Source organism: Alosa sapidissima, chromosome 23, assembly GCF_018492685.1.
Source record: "Alosa sapidissima isolate fAloSap1 chromosome 23, fAloSap1.pri, whole genome shotgun sequence".
NCBI lineage: Eukaryota > Metazoa > Chordata > Actinopteri > Clupeiformes > Clupeidae > Alosa > Alosa sapidissima.
The window spans coordinates 2,494,012-2,518,834 of NC_055979.1; the positions used below are offsets into that span (position 1 = coordinate 2,494,012).

The following is a 24,823-nucleotide window of genomic DNA, read 5'->3' on the forward strand; positions in this document are numbered from 1 at the left end:
ATCATCCCCTTCTGTCAACTGTTTGCAAATTAGGAATTAGGCTTAACAATCAAAGTAAGGAACAGCACCGCTGTTGAAGCAGAACTCAAGTCAGTTTCTTCGACACAAGCAAGCCCGTAGGCCTACTCTTTACACCGCCATAGCAGCTAGGCTACGTGTTAATGTACTGTATACTACAGGGTGCAGCACTGCAAAAGCTCATGTCACCACAAGCTGGCCTAGTTCGCTCCTGAGCAGTTCAGAATCAGGGTGGGTATTACTGTCTGTAAATAATTCATAAGTGCTAAATGTGGAACCGTATGTGCCACAAAACCACATGCAACATTTCCGGCTAACCTTCCAACATGTTATGTCTAGAGCCATATTTTCTCCACCACTCTGGTTATGTCATGCAATAGGTCTCGCCATCATTTGGACAACAAACAAGCTTTTTGCTGATTTCTTTTTTTTTTAGCCACAGATAAAAGCTCTTGGCTCTGTGCATGAATCGCAACGTGTGCAAGGCTGCGCTCCAGCGGCCAACTATAATGTGTTTTTGTAATCTGTGAAATGATATCGCTCCCTTAACGCTATCCGTTTCGAGCGGATGCGATCGGCTTACCGCGTGCGCTTGACTGGCCGTTCTGAATGAATTTGAGTGTGGAACGGGAGCAGGACTGGGAACGCGTAGCAGTGGGACAGCAGAATGGCCATGATCTGATAATAGAGGACATGCATGAAGGATTCAGCAGGAGCTATAAGACCAGATCATTAACATGAGTGCTTGATTCTTTGGATGCCAGAATGGAGAGGAACTTTCTGTAAGAGGCAGTTGTACTGTATTGCACACTGTTTTGGACAGCAATTTTAATCTGTTATTATTAAAGAAAGCGACTTGGCAGATATTGCATAGAAGAATTGTGATTTAGTCCAACGTGAGTTGGCTCAGAACAATAACTGAAGCTTTTGACCCAGGTCTAAACAGTTAACCTACTACTTTAGATTCATTTAGGTGGAATGAAACAAAACATGACGCAAAGAGTGAGTTTTTATTAATTATCATAATCAAGTATTTTACAAATCTTCACTACATACAGTAAGACCTTTTGCTTGCATCATAAATTATTGGATTTTTTTTGTTTTAAACTTCATTTATTGCAACTTGTGTTGCAAGCCCTTGAATGGTTCTTCCCTTTTCACACTAGATACTTCATACCAGAAAAGTGGAGGAAGGGGGGAAAAATGGTGGAGATGTCTAGTTATCGCCTCCAGGGCCCATCAGATGATCTTTCCTCGGCTGTCAGTTCCTGCTTGTTTTCTGTAGGGAGAGAACAGACGTGTGGTTAGCTGAGGTTAGCCCAGTTATTTCTGCGTTATTCCAGCCCTGAGCGTCATCCGCTGCTACTGTCCGGGTCTTTGGGTCAGTCTGCGTGAAGCAGATTTCGGACCTCCTCAGTCCAGAACTGAATCTTCCCAGACTGTTCCACAATGTGACTTACGCCTGCCCTGCGACCCCCCCCCCCCCCCCCCCCCCCACCCCCCACCCACGCTCGTCCTCTCTCGACATGACACCCCGCTCTGCTCCTGACCCTAATTAAAGAAGCCTAATGCAGTGCAGTGGCCCTCCCCTCTGAGTGATGTAATGGCCAGACCCCTGCTGCTCATAAGAGTCTAATTAGGAAGGCCCTATGTTGATGCTAATGAATACAGACTCCATACTAATAGGCCTGGCTGCAGAGAGAGGAGACGAAGGCAAGTCCACACAGTCGATTCTCTTTCACAATCAGGAACCGGAGGCCCGTTGGGACCGCACATATGGCCGCGCTGACAAGGCACAAATGAATACCGAAGTTCTGATCTGTGAGGATTGTGAGCAGCGAGTAGATTGCACATTATTCTCTCTGATAATGAGAGTTATCAGGCCAAAAAAGGTACAGCCACTGACAACTGTGCAGTGTCAAGGATTTTAATTCATGTCTGTGTGTGTGTGTATGGGGTGTATGTGTGGGGTGTGTGTGTGTGTGTGTGTGTGTGTGTGTGTGTGTACACACCTGCCAGTGTGTTGACCAGAGACTACTTTGCCTCAGCAGGTGTGATTGTTTGTTTGGCTACAGTGCAGATCACAGGTGCAGCTTCAGCCTAGATGCCATAAACCCTGTGTGTGAGGCAGGTGAGGGCAGGTGTCTGGTCAGCCATGTTTGACTACGGTGGTTAGTGCTTCTGTTGCTCTGGTGCTCAAGCACAAGCGCGGGTTTGTGGGTTTCATCCGGATTCCCAACTACAAGCACCTTGGCTACAGCATGTATGCACTTACCAGATCAGGTGTGACAAGGAGTAGTTTTCGAGTTTGCATTTTTGCTACAAATGTTTGGGGTGTGTGTGTGTGTGTGGGGGGGGGGGGGGGTGGTTCGTGCACGTGCATGTGCATGAATGACTTATAAGGAATTATCAGTGTGCTTGAGCTGATCAAAGAGTATGCGGGTGACTGTACAGTATGTGTATGTCTTCACCTAAGCAGGTGTGTGTTGATGTATTTGTTTAGCTGTGGGTGGGTGGGTCATGTCTGGCACCATGCAGGCGGTAATGCTAGTATGCTGGCCCCGAGTGTGTTTATTTGCACAGATGTGTCTGCGTCCGTGTTTACCTGCGCAGGTGCGTGTGTGATGTGTTTATGTGTGTAGCTGCTCAGTCCCGGGCGCGGGGCGGTTGGTAATACTGCTGTGTGGGCCGCGTGCGCCTCGGCTGACCGTCTCCCCCTCGCCGATACTCCACCGAATTCTCAAAGTAAACGTCCTCTTCGTCCTATCACAAAGAAGGAATGGGGGTGGGGTGGTCACTGCTGTGACATCATACAGGAAGAGCCCTGCCTCTCTTAACTGGAGGAACTATGAGAAGACTGTAGCAGGTCTCTCTGGGAATACCTGAGTTGACCCTGAATGATAAAACCTGCAGAAAAACACCTCCAGGGCTGGATAATCTTGAAGGGAGGGATTCATGCTGGCACATAGTAACAACATTACCTTATATAGGAACTCTTAATTCCATGTCAAGCATACTGGCGAGGGCAAATAAATCATGTTGGACTTCCAAGAACTACACTGTTGCCAAAGTATGTGTGTGTGTGTGTGTGTGTGTGTGTGTATATATATATACATGTGTGTGTAAATGTGTGTGTGTGTGTGTGTGCTGGTGTGTGAGAGGAGAGCTTTGCTTACCCACATATCCATGTGCACAGGCTTGATGTTGCTGAGGAGTACCTCCTCACAGTTGCCGTAGTCGCTGAATACCACCACAGCGGTGGAGCCAGAGGGATGCACGGCATCGACACGCGCCCTGTAGAACTACATGGCCAACAGAACACAAACACACACATGAGATCTAAGGATGCCACACTGTTTCTGCTAAGATTGTATGCTTCTGCTAAGGTTGCACCTCTAGGTGCCAACTGGTGAATAATAAAAAAACATATTGATACAGAATGCAAGTTTTAATGGATATTAATCATTAAGCATAGTGAGGCATGAATCACTATTGGCTCTGTGATCTTGTGGTGTTGTGTGTTGCACTGTTCTTGCCTTGTTGTCCTCCCAGTAAAGTGCCAGGCACTGGTCTCCCGGTCTCCAGGCACCGTGGCCCCCTATGTCTGGGGGGTGACCTGGCTCTGACCCTCTGGGATTCTTGATTGATCCGGTCCTCTTTTTTGAGTAATGCTGTGAGTTGTGAAATGTGGTGTTCTTCTGGGGTTGTTGCTGTTGCTGCTGCTGCTTGATAGGACCTGTTCGCCTGTGATCCGAGTCGCCATTTTGAAGGTGTGTGTCTCCACCCACCCTTCCTCCCCCTGGTGGTCTGTCTCCACCCCGCTCCTCCGTCAACGAGGGGCCAGAGTTTAGATTTCCTCCGCCTTCCAAACTGCGGTCGTAGTGGACCGAGCCGGGCCGGTCAGTCCGGTTTCCCTTCCTTCGGTTGTTGGGCTCTGACCGCCCTCTGGGGTCTGCCGATGCTGCTGGGCCCAATGCTGGGTCCGTCGACTCAAAGGGTTTGGGTCCAGGCCCGTTTAGCAGCCCTTTTCTCTGGTTCTGAGAATCCGGACCCTGCTGCTGGCCACGCTGCCCGCTGCCATGGTCCCGTGACCCTTGCTGATGGCCGCCAGAGTGTGTGTTGTCGCGGGGTCCCTGATGGTGATCCCTGACATCCTGCTGGAGGCCTCTAGTCGCGCCGTGGTGATGTTCCCTTGACCGCTGATTGGAGGACGTTGGGAACGAGGAGAATGAGGGAGTGGAGACCGACGCGGGCAGAGAATTTGACGTGCCATTGCTCCTTCCCTCGCGCCGGTCATCCTGCCGGCGGTCTTGCCCTCCCCTCCCGCCACTCTCTGACCCCCCTCCCTTCTGGGACTGGGGGGGGCCAGAGGAGGGGGGCGGTGGGGTGAAGGCGTCGGCGCCAGGTTTGGGGAAGTCAGTGTCCCTCAGGAAGCGTGGGGGTCGGTCGTTCCTCTGGCCTCTCCCCTCATTACGCGAAGGGTTCCGGAAATGGGGGGCTTCCCTGTGGAAGCCATCAGAGCTGGGGAAGCTCATCCTGTGGGGGTGCTCCGACTGGTGCCTCTCCAGGGGCTGTCTCTGGCTCTTCGTGTCTGAGAAAGTAATCAATTAACAGGCCAAATTAGAGGAGTAAAGACACACGTTCCAGCACTTTCACGCTGTGGTTTTAGGCAACACAGGTTTACCCAATATTAAAATGATTTTTCCTAAAGATTAAAAATGTGCTGCATTTTACTGCTGTAGGGGCCAAAAAAATATTCCTGACCATTGACACCTGCCTGCAAAACACTCATCCAATATGCTCAAGGTCAAGATGTTTGTTTTCATGGGTTAGCCATCATAATGTGCCCTTGGACAGCATTTTGGTCAACAACAGGATTAAGGGCCCAGGATACTTAATGCAATGGTCACTGTGTGTGCCAGTGTGATGTCAAAGTGACGTCGATCCCACTGTCGCGTCACAGAGCATTGTCAGAAGGTTGTGCTCCACTGTCTTTTTTAACCTGCGCGACACATCTGGATTGGAAGCAGGATGGATGAGCTAGATGCCAGGACCAGCAAGCGAGCAGGTGTGCACATTTTTGCTGAAGTTCATTCAAGAACGTCAAACCATGGTAGCCCCTCGTGTCAGCATACCATGTACCCCACATCTATAAACTTGAGAGAGGAAAAGAACCAACTTGGAAGTGGCATTTCTACTTGGATTTGAACCTGTGGAAGCTGTAACAGGCCACCTGATGTCAAGTCAACATTGAAAATCACAATGAATCAATATTCAATCTTATTTTTCAGTCAAACATTTCATAACTATTATTATGACCGCCGCGCAGCGAAGCGGTGGTCATATAGGTTTAGTCAGATTTTTTTTTCTTTTTCTTTTTCGCATGCCCAAATTTCCGTCAATGATTCCCGGGACACTGAAAGACCGGGGTACACGAAAATTGGTGGGCATGTAACCCCACATGGATAGCATGGAACCATCATTTTTCATTTTGATCTGTAGCCCCCCCGCTGGACTGGACCCCCCGAAAGGAGGGTAGGGCAATATCTGTGAATATCTCGAAAACCGTAGGGTTTAGGAGGACCATTTTTTTTTGTATGTTGATCTCAAGGGGCCATGTCAACCCATTCCATAACCACTCATTTCATGTATAGCGCCACCTAGTTAAACACAAAAAAGTAAAAATGAGGTGTTGTAATTGAAGGTATCTGTGACCTAACACAGTCAAAACTGCACGAAATTGGAAGTGTAGGATCATTATGACACCCTCCGAATGCATGCCATAGTTTTGTGTACTTTCGTTCATGGGGGGGCCTTACAATAAAATAATTTATGCGTACATTTAGTGACGTACACCAACAAGGATTCCCGGGACACTGAAAGACCGGGGTACACAAAACTTGGTGGGCATGTACCCCCACATGGATAGCATGGAACCGTCATTTTTCGTTTTGATCTGTAGCCCCCCCGCTGGACTGGACCCCCCGAAAGGAGGGTAGGGCAGACACAGTTTTCTGTGAATATCTTGAGAACCGTGGGGCCTAGGATGACCAATTTTTCCGTATGTTTGCCTCCAGGGGTCATGTTAACCCATTCCATGTGCACACATGTGCATAAACAGATACACACGCACACACATACATTCACAGTAATCATACGTATGACACACTCACACAGTAGACATATGTACACATGCATGCATATGCACAAACACACATACGCAGACAAACACACAAGCACGCACACACACAGACACACACACAATTCAAGAATTTCTCAGAATTATGAACAGGCAAGATGGGGGTGGGGTTGTATAAAATGAATTTTACATGTGAAATCTATGAACTAATCATGTTTTGGTACTTGTTGTCTAGCAGATACCAGTGAGAATTGAGTGTGGATAATGCAATTTAGTGAGACAGTTAGAATCATATAGGCCTTTCAGCGTGATTTATTTTTGTGGAAAAAATGTGCTGGACTGGGCGGCGGTCATATTTTGTACCACTCTGCGGTACATCTAGTTTTTAGATATACTGTACCCCTGTATTCAAACAGATAAGCGGTCACTGTACAGCAATTCATTTGTATCAGCACATGAATGGATGACACGGCTTAGTCCTACATCACAGGTAGTCATAAGCTATAACAACAAGCTTGTGATTGTCGTCAAATTGCCTAAACAAATTGCCTTCACAGAATGGTATAGTCATTAAACACCAAAAAACTTTTCCTCTGTCACACGCACGCTATTTGTTGATTTTATTAAATGTAAATGTATTGCGACATCAGAAGCAAGTGAAATTTGTAGTTTCTTATGTCTCATTCCATCAAACTACAGATCCGCTACCCGATCTGGCAAACTTGCATAGTGCGGTTATAGCCGATATCGGCTATAACCGCACTATGCAAGTTTGCCACATCGGGTAGCGGATAGAGGGTCGGATAGAGGGTCGCGAAATAGTGCAGAAGTGCTGTTCACCCTGTTCTTGGGATTTCAAGCCCAGCAAATTAGCCTGACCCATACATAAACAAAGATGCTTGTAGCCAAGGATGCAACACAGCATGACATCAACTCTGCCAGCATTCACCGTGAAAAACAGAGGCAACATTTAGTTCTCTTGTATAATGCACACCCCTGATATTAGGTTCTAAAAAAATAGGTTTAAAAATGTGGTACACAGTAAGTCAAATGGAATAATGCTTCAGTGGACTGCCTGTAGTGATGGGCAAATGAAGCTTTGGTGAACCACAGCAGTGTGAACCTAGCGACACTAGCTGAAAAGCAAAAAGATGGCCGCCACACATACATTTTTCAACATAAAAGTCCTTAGCAAACCAATATTTTTGGTTACATATACTGGTTTGGGTAAGGACTTTTATGTTGAAAAATCTACATGTGGCAGCCATATTGGATTTTTTCATTAGTGTTGCTAGCTTCACACTGCTATGGTTTAGTGGTTCACCAAAGCTTCATTTGCCCATCACTAACTGCCTGTGGAGAACTACACTATTAGTGTTACTGCTGGGAAAGGGTTGGAGGAACAGGGTCATCTTGCCCCTCCCCGTCTTCAGCCAGGGATTCTTATTAGCCTTCAAGAATTTAAAAAATCCTTTTATTTTAATTTTGAAATTGCCTTCAAGGATTTTGACAAACACCAACCAAATTCTCCATCTTGCCGGAGGCAGAGTATACAAGTCTTCAGATATTGTCACACCAAAATTCCAGATGGGGAAAGAAAACATCAGGTGTGTGGACTGGAAGAGTTACCATCAAACAAACCACCCTGCTTATTTAAGCCAGTTCCACATTCGACATAGCCACAAGTCCATCAACATAACCAGGGGGGTATTCCATCAACCTCGCTAATGAAGGCAGCGCTTAACAGAAATAGCCTGGCTTGAACTAGCGTAGACTTTCACTTGGGGCTGAAGCCGTTCCATTAACTCAAGTTAGCGGTATCTTGGCCTCGTTTATTCAAGCGAGATTTAGTTCAGCTTCATCTCAGCTCGTGCACGAGGTAGAAAATTAGACCAAAACAGTAGATTGACGAAAAGACGATATATGTCGTAAAATTAAGACAATACTAGATGATTTCTGTTCGATAGGCAAGCGCCATCTACAGGATTTTCATCGAAAGTCATCAAATTTAACATCGAGAGAAAAAAATAGATTGCCTACAGAAATTGGAGAATAATGAAAGCATACATTTAAAACAACAATGCTAATGGTTTGAAATCAATTGCGAGTTTGATTGGCTTCACTCTTGAACACATAGACTATAGCCTACAGTCTATGCTTGTGAATGAATAAATAGTATAAACTTTGCCATATATTCAAAACTATCTATAGCCTACGTTCTTATATTAAAATAGTTCACTCCAAATTATTGTCTAGGTGGTCATAAAATAAATTAGTATCAACATAATAGCCTGTCTCCCATAAGTCCCAAAGTGTTTGAAATAAAATTATCGGAAATGCAATGGCTTTCAATTCAATTTATGCCTAGTTTTTGATCTGTGTGACACACAGTTGATTTGACATTCATGAACAATCGTCGACACATGAAGCAGTTTTAATTATTCGCTGCCTAGGCTACAGAATAATTATCCTTTGGCTTGCATCAGATATAATATGTCACTGAACAGCCTACCAAATGTGCACGACCCTTTATCAGCAGTAGACATATGTCTTTCATCAAAGATTATAACTAAAAATGCCATCATCAAGGTGATAAACAATGTAGCCTTAATACTTCGTATGGGAAGCGAACCTGCGAACACGCAAGAATGACATTCCTTTCCTATACCGTCTCGCTGCACGTTACACCACCACCGAACGTAAGTGACGCAGAGTAGCACGATTCCTAGAACCACATGCATGTGAAGTTAAAACATGTTTAATCGTATAATCTTCATACATTCTTTGGAGGTAGTGAATGTGTAAATCCATGCTTGGTGCACTGTCGGAAAAAAACATTTCTATAGGCCTACTTCTATTTTTGAAGTTGTAGGCTACAGGTGATGAGAGCACAGGTTGACGGAACCATCTTTTTGGACTCGTTTTCCGACTGATTGGTTTTTTTTTGCAACACAGCTTAATTTAGCTTGAAAGTTAACCTGCTACGGAGCAGGTTAGTTCTGTGGCATAAATTCCCATGGTTACCAAGCTGGGATTCACGTTAACCTCATTAATGTAACGGACTTCTCACTAAAATTAGCGAGACTTATCGAAATAAGCCAGGTTTGGCCTTTAGCGAGGTTGATGGAATACCCCCCTGATGTCAGGGATTTAGAAAAAGCTGTCTAATAGGACAAATGTTTCCCCCTCCTCAAACTCTACAACTCCTCCATTTAAGACCCACCATCTGTCTGACTCGAGACCACATCGGCTGCATCCCTCCTCATTTGAGCAGGCGGTGTGGCACAGGGAAGGCTGCTCAGAGACAGATGTTTTTTTTTCTTCATTATTTATTTCATTCCATGCCACATCTAATTTTCACGACCAATCTATCCCCCCGCTGCTTGCACTAAACCAGGGGAAGGTGTTTTGATGTTCTTTCCATAATTTCCCACAATATTTCCTTCTGTCTCTCCCCCTCTCACGCACTCTGAAAATCGACATTCACCCACACGTAAGAAAGCTTCTCCATCATCAATCAATTGTTTTCCTTGGCCAAGTAAACTCTTAATTGAATCACAACATGCAAGTTAACTGGGCCTCATTATGCCAGCAGAAGTAATGACTTGAGTTGTTGTTATGGTCTTGTCACCACCTGCAATTACACTGTTTTGATGTGGCCTCAGTCGACCAGCTTGCCTGGTCACGCCGTGTTTCCATTACTTAGAAGTTACGGTTTGTTAACTCCCAAGAAATGAGAATCAATTAAAGAACATTGTACAACGGGTGCCTACTGCAAAGCTTTGTCAAGAATAATGTAGTCAATTACAGCATTTATAGGGAAGCTTGAGAAAAACTGTCAGGTTAGGTCGACAGTATTGTGGCTTTTAGACTCACCAGTGTTAGTGAGGCAACTTCTGTAAATACAAAGGATTATGGTCGTGACAGGCCAAGGCATGGCCATAGCAGAGAACTGTTGTAGTACACTCACCATCAATGGAGAATGCCCCCATCTTGGACTCCAGGAAGTCGAAAAGTGTACTCGGTCCTGAGGGCCTTCCTCCGCCCTCCTCATCCTCATCTGTTCTGGACCTACCCCGCCCCCGGCCTTTCCCTGAGACAGACATGGATCAGTGTCAGATCACTGAAGATTTTCACTGGGTCTTATGAAAAATAGATTCTGGTGAGTTGATTTTCCAATTCTACATATTTAAGGATATTTAAATGTAGTTTTTAGAAATTTCCAAGAACTTTGCAACCTTACTAGACCCCCATAATAAAATTACATAAAGTACTTATAACACTGCACCTACTTAATTGACTACATTAAAAAGGTACAGGTTTAAGATTCAGGCTTCTATTCTCAATTTTAATATTGTTTCCCCCAGTCATTGTTTACTATCATAGGTGAGTTTGTGCTGGGTCTAGTTTGCGAGCTGGTACCTCTGGGTGGGGGTCGGCTGTGCTCTGGCGGGGGAGCTTTGTGTTGGGTGGCACCAGTCAGCAAGGAGTTCAGCGCCACCTCCAGGTGGTTGTTGTTGTCCAGCAAGGCCTGCCGGGCGGCCTCCTTATTGAAGCCCATCTCCATGATGTCCCTCAGGGCTCGCTCGTCAACCTAACAACACACACACACACAGTCTTTAATGGATGTATGGATGTGTGTGTGTGTCAGAGATACCAGTCTGAAAAGGTGGATATATGTCAAAATGGATTGAGCAATTGTGAGATGACTGGATTGAGCTGGGGAACTCCTGTGTGTATGCATGCAAGATAGTGGGGGTTGACATAAATTTCTCAGCTACGTAAGTGCTTACAGAGCTTTAGTTATTATTCCCAAGCTCTTATGTTCCAAATCCCACCATTCACTGACTTAACCCCCGACCTTTTAACCCAAAACACAAGCCTCAATATTTATGACAGGAGATGGGGTGGGCTTTTCGCGTCGGATGGGATATGCACTGGTGAGGACCAGAATGTTCTGCCAGTTAGCATCAGTTGGCGTGGTGCCCGTCCTCTTCCCTGAAAACGGAGCAAGATGCCTGCAAGTTTTCCATGCTCACCAGATCTCTGTACATCCCCTCCGGCCTACTCTCTGTGGAGCTCCTCTCACGCTCCTCTCGCCTCCTCTGGTAGTTGTCCCTGTCCCTGTTCCTATAGGTTGAGCTGGGGTTGGTCAGGTTGGTCCCCGCATTGCCGCCTCCACCAAAAGTGCGCGTCTGTGAAATGGGGACAGGCAGAGAAGAGGTCAAAGGTCACACACCATGTGGAGGGGGGCTGACTGTCTACAGATAACAGCTCTACAAGGTACATATAGGAAAACCTCCATCATAATTATAACAAACCGTAACAGCCTGCAGCACTGGATGTGGTGGGAATAATGAACAGGCTTTAAATGTAATGTATGTATTATATGTGCCCCCCATATTATTATAATTAGTGCAAATAGCTGTAAACAAATAGCTTTGGTGGTGACACAACATTTTACATCTTGGGTGTAAGTACTGCGTTTGCAGTTCCATTTGTTAAACTGCTTGCTAGGTTGTGATTAGGATCAACAGAGTTATGGTCTATACCATGGGTTCCCAAACTCCATCAATGTGGGCCTCCCATCGGACCCCCCCCCCCCCCCATATTTTCAAATAATGATATTCACTTCAGTTAAGCCACTTAAAATCGGTGCTATACTATGCTATGCAATGCAATGAGTTTATCATATTTTCGACGTTTGGCTTTGTTGCCCATATCAGGCTCGGGCCGTGCAGCCATAAAATGTGACAAATCTGTCCATTTTAAGTTAGCTATCGGAACGTCACATATTACCGGCACGTATGTCCAACCTCTTCAAAGTCAAAGTCTGCTTTATTGTCAATTTCTTCACATGCACACATGCTCTTACGTGTATCTGTCACTTAATATTCATTTCTATACAAACCAAGGCAGCGGATTCCTAAAGAAACGCATGCACCCACACCATAAGTTTATCTAAATTAGCTATGTACCAAAAATTACATTTTACCGTGACTCGAAGAGCTGTAAACAGTGTTGTAAGGCTGCGTGCTCTAAGACTCAAGCTCCAAGCTGCAAGTTACCGTTTACTGGTAACTTGCAGCTAGCTCGGCTGGCGGCACTGTTGCTAAATTACGTTATGAAGTTTGGCACAATACATTCTCACTCAGGATAGGGATGAATAATACTTTCCACTATCCCAAAGATTTAGTATACATCTCTTTTATGATTTAATTCCATTTTATAATGTTGACAATTACATAATCATTGAAAAAAAAAACATAGATAGTTCTAACATGAAATAAAAGTTTTTTATTTACCTTCCGCGCCTCCCCTCAAATTATTTGGCACCCCCCAGGGGAGGCGCGCCTCACAGTTTGGGAACCTCTGGTCTATACCATATCTATAATCAGCAATTATGTTCACTTTATTCAGCGTGTTCACCTCTTTGCTCTTTGCAATCTCTGCGATAGCCGCAATCCTTTGCTTCTCGAACTCGTCGTTCTCGTCTGCTCCTTTTGCAACTTCAGTTGTCTTCAGTGTCTTCCTCTGGTCCAGCTCACGACTGTCCACTTCCTCCTTACGCACACACTTCTACCAAAAGCGCAAATAAACCCAATAAATCCATCTATTCATTCACCTTTCTCTTAGTGCCATTTTAAGTCCATGGACCCAAGATAGCAAACCACAAGAGTACTCCACAACCTTACCTGTCCGAAGGGCACAAAAGGAGGTGGTCCACCCTCAGCTCCAATATGACTCCGATTGTGTTTAGCCAGGCTCTATGAAGGTCGAAAGGTCATGACTAAGTGAATGCTGTTTTAATACACATGTTTTAACAGACCTTTGATGATCAATGAGACAATGTGAGGAGACTCTTCTTACCCTCTGCAGTTCCCACTTCTCAATCATGTGCTCGACCTCTCCTCCCAGCACAGACACCTTGGAGTCATCCAGCAGCAAGAAGCCGTTCTTCACAGACAGTGAACCCAGCAACTTCACTTTGGTCCCTGGTGGCGTGTTCAAACTAGAAACCAAAAAAAGAATACAAGTTCTGACCAATGCTTTATTAATGGAACTGAAAAAAAAAAAACAATTCTGAACCATCTCATCAGGCATTTTTGAAACAATTCAAGTGAACATTTTATATTGCTATTTGAGAACCAGAATCACCAGCACTAAAACAAAACCATTACATCTGTGAAAAGATAATATGGAAACTTTCAACCTCAACCAAAAACAGACCTGTATTTTGAATGGGTTTCTTGTAAAGGTTCTAAGAGACCATATATAGTCCTTCCTTTGTGCTGTCCGGTCAGGCAGAGACGCGCTCTCTCTTGCCCATCTATCAGCCACAGATTTAGGAGGGACTGGACTGGAGTGAGCTACGAGCCAGAGAGAAGCCATTTTGACTCTGATTAGGGAAAGAGTGAGAACTCCATTTACTTTCGATATGGTCCAATAAGCTAGTATGTGTGGTGTGTGTGTGTGTGCGTGTGTGTGTGTGTGCGTGCGTGTGTGTGTGTGTGTGTGACCATAGATGGATGAAATTTTCTTAAAAACGGACTGGCAAATTGCTCAGACCTCAAAGAGCTTCTGTGCCTCATTGACCAAAAATTGTATAACTTCACGCATCTCTGCAAAGGATGAGACAGCTAAAAATACCCCTTTGCCTTGCCTTCATCCCCCCCTTTTCTCTCCATCACGTTGTGAACCTCTTACGTACCCCTTCATACACATCCTGCACTAACCCGCTCACTCTCCTCGATACATCCCTGTGTATTCTCCCTCACGACCAGACAGGCAAGCAGGCAGGCACGCAAACGCACACACACACGACTGTCCTGGTTATTGGCCCTTGATTACAGAAGCCTAAGGACTTATGGAGGAGGTGGAAGAGGAGGGGAATGGTCAGCCCCATCATGCATGATGGCCAAAACAGCAATTAGAGATTTAACCCCGTACTCTACCCCCGCACCAAGTCCGCAGTGTTACAGTATCCTGCTGAGATAAATACACAGGATATGAGAGCTTGAAGTCCTGATGCGCACACACACACAGCTGCAGTGCAGACATATGACTTTCAAAGACCCCCTGCTTACTACACCTCCTACTGAGACACAACTGACACTCTCTCTCTCTCTCTCTCTCATACACAAACACCCTCTCTCTTTGTAGTGAGTCACTCGTCTCTCCTAATGACTTGTGGACATCAACAGTAGTTAGCGTTGTGTGCAGGATCTGAGGAGAGCGCGAGTGGAGGGAGAGAGCAGAGAGAGCAAAAAAGCCGGAGACTATGTGAGGATAAAGAGACGCCTGTTCTTCAGCGGCAAGCCGCAGTCATGCCAACCGACTCCTCCACCTGTAGAGGCTGGCTGGGCTCCACCGCGCGATGACTGGAGATGTAATTAAGACTGGTGGCGCTCAACCAATGAGGTTGGGTGGACTCTGGGGGCCAGAGGAAGGGCAGACGAGGGAAGGGGACTGTGTGTGTGTGTGAGTGTGTGTGTGTGTGTGTGTGTGTGTGTGTGTGTGTGTGTGTGTGTGTGTGTGTGTGTGTGTGTGCACATGTGTCGGTAAGTGATAAGCAGAGTTGGGTGTAACGCGTTTCTGTAATCACATTACTTTTGTCAGTAACAAGTAGTGTAACACGTTACTTTTCTAAATTCAGTCATTTTCACTACAGTTACTAATAGTGTGTGAGCAAAGATTACTTTATTCTCCTATTTGAGATAGCCTACTAGGAAATAGAAATCCTCCTCCTCAAGCCGTGGAGACGCATGCTGCACTAGTGTGCTTTACCCTGTCAAGAGCAGGGTGCGTGGAATCAGGCCGCCTCCTAGAGCACTGCCTCGGAGATGGTCTTCTTGGTTTTAGATGATCCTTCTTTGCTTTCACTCCTGGGGCCGTATTCACAAAGCCTTTTATCTTACCACTAGAAGTACTCCTAAATCGCACTAAAAGATTTTATCTAGGAGTTTTCTCTTAAAAGTTATTCACAAAGCCTTTCAGACCTACTCTTAGTAAGGAAAAATGACAATTCCTAAACTAAGAGTGAGTCTTCGTTGCTATGGATGACGTCATTACTCATGCACGAGCTTGACTGAAGTGACACCTTCATTGGCTGATGATTGTAACGCGGGAATGATTCCAAACACCTCCCTTACGATGATGAGTGACAGGTGACAGGTCTGAGAATGCGTGCGCTACACAAGTAGTGCGAAGGACGGAAGATGATGAATAACTGAATAAAAAGGCCTAGCCTAAATGAATAAAGAGTAAGGCAAAACAAATAGCCTAGTAGCCTAATGAAACATAGGCCTACGGATTGATACAGTAGGCTAGGCTATCTTTGCAACATTATTAAATTAATCTGTCACCATATGCCTACGTTTGCAAAGAGGAGAACATTTTAATTTGATTCACAATGAAACGTTACATTTAATTTACATGTTGACAATGAGTAGTTTTGGTTGTTGTTGGTGGCGTTATAGCATCCCTTTTATGCCTACAATGCAAAATTGTTCCCTCGCGATTGGAAGCTCCTGTTGCCGCATACCCATTTCAAAACATCGCAACGTGAAATGCCACAAAAAGCTGTTTGTGAATAGGTCTTAGTGAGTTAGGAGTAAGGCTGGGCGATATGGCTGAAAACTGTATCACGATATAAGTATTTCATATCGGCCGAAACCGATAATTATTGATTTTTTTTTAAATTTATTTCAGATAAGGACCAGAAGGGGAAAAAAGTTCAATTTAAACAAGCACTGGAGAATGTTTCTTTATGTTGCACTATAAAGGATATCTTGTCTAAATTGTTTTGGTGTTTCCAGCTATTCCCCAACAGATTAACATCCAGCTTGACTCAACCTCACTGACCCCCAACTAGATCGGCACGTAACTTAGGCGTTGTAATTGATGACCGACTTAACTTCTCTGAGCATGTAGCTTCTATTGCAAGATCAAGTCAGTTTATGCTTTACAACATTAGGAAGATCAGACCTTATCTGACACAAGATTCCACACAACTTCTTGTTTAAACCATGGTCATCTTCAAGCTGGACTATTGTAATTCACTATTAGTTGGCTTACCCGCTTGTGTAATAAGATCATTACAGCTGATTCAGAATGCTGGAGCATGCCTGGTCTTCAATCAGCCAAAGAGGACACATGTAACTCCTCTCCTAGTTACTCTCCATTGGCTCCCTATAGTAGCCAGAATTAAATTTAAATCTCTCACTTTGGCCTATACGTGGATAGACTGGATACACTGGGATACACTGACTGGATCTGCTCCTAGTTATTTTAATTCAATAATCAAGGCATACAACCCCAACCGCCCACTGCGGTCTTCTGATGAGCGTCTGTTATGTCGACCAGTCATAAACACTAGGTCTAATTCAAGCACATGCACACTCTTCCATTTTTCTGCATAGCTGGAATTTAAATGATAGGAGCACCAGTGAGATGTTTTAACTAGGCAAGCACAGTCACCTTTACAGTAAAAAAAACACAGTGTAAATCCTCTGTAAAGACTGACAACTGTTCATAATACTTAGTGACAAAGTACTTTCTACAGAAAAATGAGCAGTCACCTACTATTCTATCAATTTATTATCAAGGAATCTATTTTGTTTCTAAACATCATACTGAATTTGAGCTATTATTTCAATTTATATTTTAGTTGTATCTTATTTTCATTTGCTTCTTGAGGGTCATTGGGGTAATTCCTGTGGTAAACACTTTTAAACACTTTTATTTTAAACTTAACCTTCCTCTGATTTAAATCACTTATCAATCAAAGCAAACAGGGAAAAGAAATAGCAACACAATCATGAAAAACACTCAAATAAATAATTGTGCACATAAGTCTGAATGAGCAGCACTGGTTGAAGCCTGGAAATATTGTAAACAAAGTAATTTGCTAGTTTATCATACTAAGTCCCCACGTGTGTTTACGTTTCAAATGAATACTTTTTCTCTTCAGGACAGGCCCATTTGAGTCTTGGAAAATACTTTTCCATTTGCATCGGGATTGAGTTGATTAGAATTTAGCAGTCAATTTGAATGCAACAGTTTTGAACAAATTCGTGCAGCGTGCTAATGATGCTAACCGGATTTAATAGTAATTCAGTCCTCTTGCACGATTGTGAATGTTTGGATTACATGCGCATGCTGAGGAGGGATGCACCTAGAGAGAGAGAGCGCGCACACGCACTCATTGTTGAGGTAGGCCTACTTCTATCGTCTACTCTGGTAGAGTTGCACATACTAGCTACAATGCAAGATATATTTAGCCTATTTATTTATGGACAACGTAAGGCGGGAGGTGTGTTGCTTTTAATTATCGAATGTTCTATTGAACGCATTTTTTATTGATATCGATTACATGTCTATTGCGATACATATCGCTATCGTTTTATCGCCCAGCCCTAGTTAGGAGTCCTCTCGACTTCTTTTAAGCTGTCCCAGACTTAGGTGCTACTTTTAGGTCTAAAATGCTTCGTGAATTACTTTTAGTGAAAAAAATTAGGAGTCCTAAAGTTAGGAGTGACACGCCCATTATTTTTAAGAGTTGCTCCTAAATTCGCCACTTAGGAGCTACTTTTAGCCTTAAAATTCTTTGTGAATACGGCCCCTGGTATGTACTGTATGTGTGTCTGTTAGTCATATGTGGCCTCTCCTGGTGTGTTCATTTGAGTATAACTGGGTTTGGTAATGGCAGTGTGTGTGTGTGTATCAGCATATTGCCTGGAGAACAGGGAGGCCATCCGTTATGAATTGCAGCATGCTTTCGTTTGGTTTTACCAGCTCTGTGCATTGCAGGCCATTCCACTCAGCGTCAAGGTCACACCTTCCTTTTAAATCTCAGTTTTTACCCCTACTGCTCTTTTGTTTGTCTTGCACTTGAGGAAGTGCACCTGCAATTGCAACTTTTAGACAGCAAGTCGGTATCAGCTGTTGAAAACAGCTTTTGCACTTCAAACAGAATGGCAGAGACAGTGCAACAGCGGACAAAACTGAAGTGCCCTGACAAAATCAAGACTGCAACTGAAGAACCACAAAGGACTATGACAAAAGAAAGACTGCGATACAATAGGAATATCAAGAAAAGATCACAATGGTAGCTGAACAGTTACTGTACACCATGGACCCTAATTTAAATCGCAGACAACAAGTCTATCAACAAGCAAAGTTCTTGTGCTAGAACTATGGCTATCATATTGCATAGGATCATTATTCATTAATGTTAAGGTCTTGCCCATGCTGTTAAATTAGCAAACTGATGTTGCTTTTTGTTTTAAAATTAGCTTAAGTTAAACCAAAGCCATATAAAGGTAGAGTTGCGACAACTCCATTTTTATCCAACAATGGCAGCTAATGGAAGCCTCAAATAGTTCCCGGAAGTTAACAATTAATAATAGCAGCAGTGCAGTTACAGCAGTATAGACTGTTTGTAGCCAACATTTCAGACTCAGATTTACATTATTGCCTCATCCGAATAATAATAATAATAATAATAATAATAATAATAATAACAGTAATAGTAGTAAAGTAATAGTAGGCTATTTGAAATATATTTTGAAATTTAAAAAGTTCAGTTCCTCAGTTCCTCATCAAATAAATTAAAAGAGGCTAAAAGCCCAATAAACGTGCCACACGTAATAGCCGAATATAAGATAACCCTTGCCCATCCCATTTCAATTAGGCAGCACTAGGCTACACCACGAACAAGCTGTCATTAAGTTTTTGCATTCAGTACTTTTATGACGTGACATTTCTTGGGCATTTAGCTTTACCATTACGTCAAGTTGTAACGTATGCGCAATGCTCATCTAGGCTATGGATTTAAGTGATTAAAGATTAAAGGCAGCAAAAGTGGGATATAGTGCAACTGCTTCCCCAAAACAATTCCTCCATAACTGTGTATTTAATCGTTTGATATGTGGATAACTTTCAGTGGACTAAACAAAAGGTAAAGATTTTGTTACCACAAGGCTAGCTGGTTCGCATATAGCCAACTTTGTTTGCAGCAGTGAAGCTGAGTTTGTTGTTAACATTGTTGGTAACGTTTCTTCGGTTAGGAGCAGGACTGTTTTTTTTATGTTGCATTTATTTTCATTGGCAAAAGCTAGCCTAATATGCATGAGAACCTATGATTTGAGGGAGCTGCAGCTGTTAGCATCAGCACGGTCACATTAACACAGCAGGCACTAGCCCAGTGAAGGATCGTGTAAACCCCATCCCCAGAAAATTTCAAACCCAGCTTGTGCTGATATGATGCATGATGACTGATCAAATTGATATTTTTTTTGACAGGATGAGCACAAATGACAAACGGTGACAAAATGCTGTTGTTTATGAGTTCATAGCCTGGTTATTTATCAAGGACTATATCACGTTTTATATGTTATTATGATCACTCGCATTACCATGGGGTTAGGCTACTGTGTAGGTAATGCTACGGTTAACTTAACATGCCCACCATTACACTGGAGAGATGTTAGAAAACGTTTACTTCCCAAGACGCTAGCTACTTAAGGCTTTTCGCTCATTAGCTCAGATCAGTGAAGAACTACCAGAGAAAACGTTGGGGAGAAAACTCAAACAAGTTAATGTTAGACTTAGACTAGCTGTGTTACAGTTTCTCGTTGCAAAATTAAAATGTCACTGGAGCTCCATGCGCTTTTGTAGGCTACACGCAGTCTCAAAAACACTGTTCAGCTCTTCGAGTCACTGTAGGAGGTCATTTTTTTTTTATAACGATAATTTAGATAGGCCTAGGCTACACTTATGGGGTGGGTGCTATTGCGTTTTCTAAAGAATCTCCCGTCTTGGTTTTGTACAGAAATTAATATTAAGTGACACATACGTAAAAGGGAGAAAAAAAATGTCACCATCCAATATTTAGCACGCTACGGTCTGGAATTTAATTTAATATTGTTGTAATGGTAGGATAACTACACCGTTTACACAATAATTACACTGTGTTATAAATATTATATATCAATGCATTTATTGGCTGTCAATTACCCAAAATTGTGGCTCTGTCTCTCATTGAACAGTAGCTTATTTAATGCATTCTAATCCATTGTCAATCACTTCCGGGAACTTTTTGAAGTTTACATGAACCACGTGACCTTAACGAATTTTGAACACCCATTGTCGCAAACTCTACCTTTATATGGCTTTGAGTTAAACTAAGACTTTTCACTTTTCCCATCTTTAAAATGAAGTCCTACTATCCTAGAGCTACCATAATGCAACTTCCCCCATGAAACCCCTATTGAAAATGAGAGGTGCAATCAGTTGATATCAATCACCATGTATGTGCTGCAAATCAAATACAATAATCAAACTAAAATATCAAACAAGTTCCTATCTGATGTTGGAAAAAGGTTTCTTTTCTTTCCCTTTTCAAAAGCCTCAAACTGCCTGTCTGCAGAAGCTTCGTCTTTGTTTCCTGAGGCAATTAAGTCTAAGTGGTTTTCACCTCAAATATTTCATCTCATCAACTGCAACGGTTTAATTTGGAATGTAGAGGTAGACAAGTTGTTCTCGTTAGCCAATTAATATCTTTAAAAGGCCACTATGAATTACATTTACTTATATTCACATGTTTCATAATTACTCAGGGTTTTAATCAAGTCAAGAAAAAACAGGGAAAGGTACTCTTCCTTCATTCTGATGCAGAGGACAACCACAACATGTTTTGATTGAAAATGAACTGACCAATTCCCTAATACGTTCCTAATACTTACAGTCCTGATGATTAAATGTTATCTATGAATCAGAAAATTAAATACAAAATAAGCAGTCAAAAATCAAAATGACACCGAAATGGTTTAAGACATGGAGCATTTTGAATGGGAGAGGACCGCACCTGATCTTGGACAGGTGTTTGAACTCGATGCCTGTGCAGTTGATGTGTCCGTCTGTCATCTGGACTCGAAGCATCCTGGGGGCACCCTGGGATTCCTCGTGATCTTTGGGGGCTGCCACATTCCTGATCTTCTGGACCTGGAGAACACATGGTCCCTCAATCTGAGGAGAAACAAAGCAGACCAAGTTTTGTAACGGAAACTTGAAGCAAGACTAAGAGATGGAGAATGCCCTCATGCTGTCAAGTTACTTGTGTCTGACCGGCGAAAATCACAGCTAGTCTAATGCTTTGTCAACGTACTAACAAATCTGGAAATAAACATGCTAACCTCATTTTCTACCACTGCGGTCCACAAAACACAATTATTTCATCTTCATGAATTACATTTATCTGCTTCTGATAGAAATATCAGAACACTGACAACTCACAACAAATTGGGTATGCCTCTGGTCAGCATCCTAATATAAATCAAATCCAAATTGATTAGAGTGGAAAATTAAAAATATCCAGACACCTCTCTGATTATTCCCTCACACACCTCATATAAATAAACCCGACAATCTTTCTTTCCTGGCCTGAGGGCACCTGCAGGTTATTACAAACAGAATCAAATGAAACCATTATCCTGCATCCAGTGACACTCTGTGCTAAGAAGGACAAAGACCTGTCTGGTAATGTAGGGTCCCTCGAATGAGCAACCACCACCATCTAGTGGGCATAAAGGGTAAGTGCAGTAGAGAGGGGTTAAGAGACTGTGGTCCCTGCCTCCCTCTTTTCATACACAATTAAAAGTGGAGGTGCTCTATCTACTACACATACACCATACACACAAACATTACATTACATTACATTTGGCTGACGCTTTTTTAACCAAAGCGACTAACAACATGGTAAACAGTAAGTTTTAGAACAATTCTCACAATTTTAGGACAGTTTAAAAATAAAACACATATTAGAGTACAGTAAGAATAAGTGCGTCGGTGAGTGCTGTATTTTAACAGTTACTTGTCAGTTTAACGGCTGGTGAGTGCTAGGATCAGTAAGACTTGTTGTAAGTGTTGCTATGAGAGTAGATGTTCTCTAAAGAGCTGGGTCTTCAGGAGTTTTTTGAAAGTGGAAAACAAACACTTCTCTTACCTTTTCTACTCTTCCGCTGTTGACATCCGTTGGCAGAAAGCTCTTTCCGATGGGTCGCAGGTCACTCTGAGATGGGAGAAGTATCAGTGGCAGACATAACCTGATTGTGGAAATTTATCTCTGCCAAAAACATGTATGGCTTTCGAAGAAACATACAACGCAAAACAAAAATCACAAAGTTCATTCCAACATCTCTTGCTTTGTGAGTTTGTTTTCTATTATGACATACTATTATCCTTATTATCCAGTGTGTTATCAACAAGAGATTCAATTCAAATTACTGTATTTTCCATTAGGAACTTCACATGTAGAGGAGCAGCACGGTGTGTCCAACAGTACCGATAATAAATAAATAAACAAACCCACACGCTCACAGACACATATGCACAGATGTCTGTAAGCCTCAACCAGAAGTCCACTACATTATGATACCAGATGAACCAGTTAGTGCATTTGCCCTGCAGGTCCATCTCGCAACCTTCCAACTGAAGCTGATTTCCAACATACCAAAAACCCAGCTTATCCAGCATTGGGTAAGACAGAGAAATAAAGTTAGCTGTTCAACACAACCAATAGCTGCGCTAATGGTGTCAGCGTTAAACAACATGGACATCTGCTTTCTTTGAAATTGAGTAAATAACTGCAACTGCAAAGATGTGTTTGCTTTACGTCTGAGAAGTTTCAGTAAGAGTTTAATGTACCATTTTAACCCTAATTTCACTGCTGGTTATGTCCGTTGGAAATCAGAAGTAAATGAAGGGTCACCAGACTCATTCTCATAGTCAGTTGAGATTTGAGAATCGGTTTGGTGTCAGCCAGGCTAGAGAATAACACTTTGTGGCTGATAATAGTCAGCGGAAGTTTTGTCACTAGTGAAAAAAATACTCAGTCACTATGAACTATATTATCTAGGCGTCTGTTCTCCTCAGAGGGCATATGGTGCAAGATCAAATGACCTGCTTATTGGTTCAAGTAAACTAGTCATAACAAACATAAAACATGCAGTGCTTACTTACATTGAGTGCAATGCGAATGATGTCACTGGCTGAGGCTTTGTCTGTGGATCCCTCACATTCTTTTATACCTTCATCAGAAAGGTACCTAAATGGAATGGAAATAACGAGCAGCTTTGTATACATTACTGAAACACAAGTTAACAAAAGTACACAAGTTAACAAAAGTAATCAATGAGACTTCATACTGCACCTGTACATTTGTTAAGATATTCTAATAACTAATATTATTTGTAAAGAAATGTGACTAAGGATCTTAAGCCAACTAGAAATAAGCCGCAAAATGTCTTCTAAAGCCGTTGTAAGAGCTGAGCTGTTTTGACCAGCCTTCATAATAGCCTTTGACAGACCAGCCCTTTGAGTTCAGCCTAATAAAGAAGTGAACTTGTTTAATAGTCGACTCCAATCACACTCGGAGCCCTGGGACTGCAGAAATAAACGTCATACCCTAGTTGAGGGAAGCAATGCCCCCCCCCCCCCCCAACAACTTTCAAAGCACACTCTCAGGCGTCGCCAGCTCAGCAAAGCTCATTTGAAGTGGAACATGCTAGTCAAAACAGCACACCCCCAGATGTTTTTATTTTTTGTATGTTTAGTTGAAATTGATTCTACCGATCATGAATGCACAAGTCCCTCTGAGAGACAATGCGTTTAGCTATACCAGTTGGGGACTTGAGTGAGTTAGCAAGCCAACGTTCCTACGTGGCTTACATGATATGACAGAATAAGAAAATATTTTCAATTGCGCGCCATTACTTATAGATCCACTGGGACCGCCACAGTTGTCGATTTCTCCAACAACATTAGTCATGCCATAAGAATCCGGGGATGATGTTTAAGCAAGGACAATGTTGACAGAGGCATGTAGCCAGCTAGCTACTCAGCTGGCGTTAGCTTGCAGATTCATTTAGAAAACTTAACGTTACAATCTAGCAAGCTAACGTTAGCTGACAAACCATTAACAGTAGAGAGAGAGACGACTCCGTTTAGTTATTTAGCTATACTCTAAACCCGTAGTGTAGGGTATAATTTCTTAAATTTTATTTTTAAACAAGGTTCTGCCTCAAAGCTGCAGGGGTGACCTCATATGATCTCAAATTGGTCTCGTATGACATATGGTAGGTAGCGAGCTCAGCTAACTATTAGCTGCAAGCTAGGGAGCTAAGCAGTTTAGCTGAACATGCACTAACAGCTACTTACCAGCCTTCTTTCGAGAGGGCTGAGGCTAATTCCTCCATCACCCTATGATAAACGTCTCCAAAATTCTGGCAATCGGTTTATTTATTGTGTTGACAGTCCATTTTATTTCCAATACAGAAACGACCATTTATTGTTCAAAGTAACTGGCTGGCTAACGTTACTTCCAATGCGCGAGACGAACAAAAACACATTTGACCTCAAACTTTTAATACGTCATGGGTCAAAGTTGACTATACAAATGACGTCGGTGAAATGTTCAGAGAAAGTAATCTCATCGCCACCTACTGGTTGCGTTCCTAGTGTTTAGCGGAGTGAATGGGATTTTTTTTTTTTTAGAAAAAATATATTAGTACAGCGGCTTTTCGCAGAAAGCATGAAAGTTGGTACAGTCAGAGCCGTATATACGGCTCTGGGTACAGTACTAGCAGAGAATGTCTAATAAGGGGA

At 42.9% G+C, this 24,823-nt stretch overlaps 1 protein-coding gene across 2 annotated transcripts; it reads right to left on the reverse strand.

Annotated features, from left to right (window-relative positions):
• Positions 1-1,011: 1,011 nt before the first annotated feature.
• tdrd3 (tudor domain containing 3) lies at positions 1,012-24,580 on the reverse strand. Of its 2 annotated transcripts, XM_042081057.1 has the most exons (14): positions 24,377-24,580; positions 23,180-23,264; positions 22,164-22,229; positions 21,027-21,187; positions 13,028-13,169; positions 12,853-12,924; positions 12,587-12,736; positions 11,197-11,352; positions 10,580-10,751; positions 10,128-10,250; positions 3,555-4,609; positions 3,195-3,320; positions 2,624-2,781; positions 1,012-1,297 (listed from the first exon to the last, which is right to left on the reverse strand). In XM_042081057.1, exons 1-13 carry the CDS (start codon positions 24,412-24,414, stop codon positions 2,665-2,667), a joined length of 2,463 nt encoding a protein of 820 aa, XP_041936991.1. In that variant the 5' UTR covers positions 24,415-24,580; the 3' UTR covers positions 1,012-1,297; positions 2,624-2,664. The 2 variants fall into 2 exon arrangements, with proteins under 2 accessions (XP_041936991.1, XP_041936992.1); XM_042081058.1 differs by lacking the exon at positions 2,624-2,781.
• Between the last annotated feature and the right edge of the window lie 243 nt (positions 24,581-24,823).

Excerpts from the sequence above, each read along its gene's own strand:
- tdrd3 (XM_042081057.1), bottom strand. The coding sequence starts at position 24,414 with ATGGAGGAATTAGCCTCAGCCCTCTCGAAAGAAGGCTG. Across the intron at positions 12,925-13,027 it reads AGAAGTGGGAACTGCAGAGG|AGCCTGGCTAAACACAATCG; the intron begins GTAAGAAGAGTC and ends CGACCTTCATAG. Across the intron at positions 10,752-11,196 it reads AGGGGATGTACAGAGATCTG|GTTGACGAGCGAGCCCTGAG; the intron begins GTGAGCATGGAA and ends GTGTGTTGTTAG.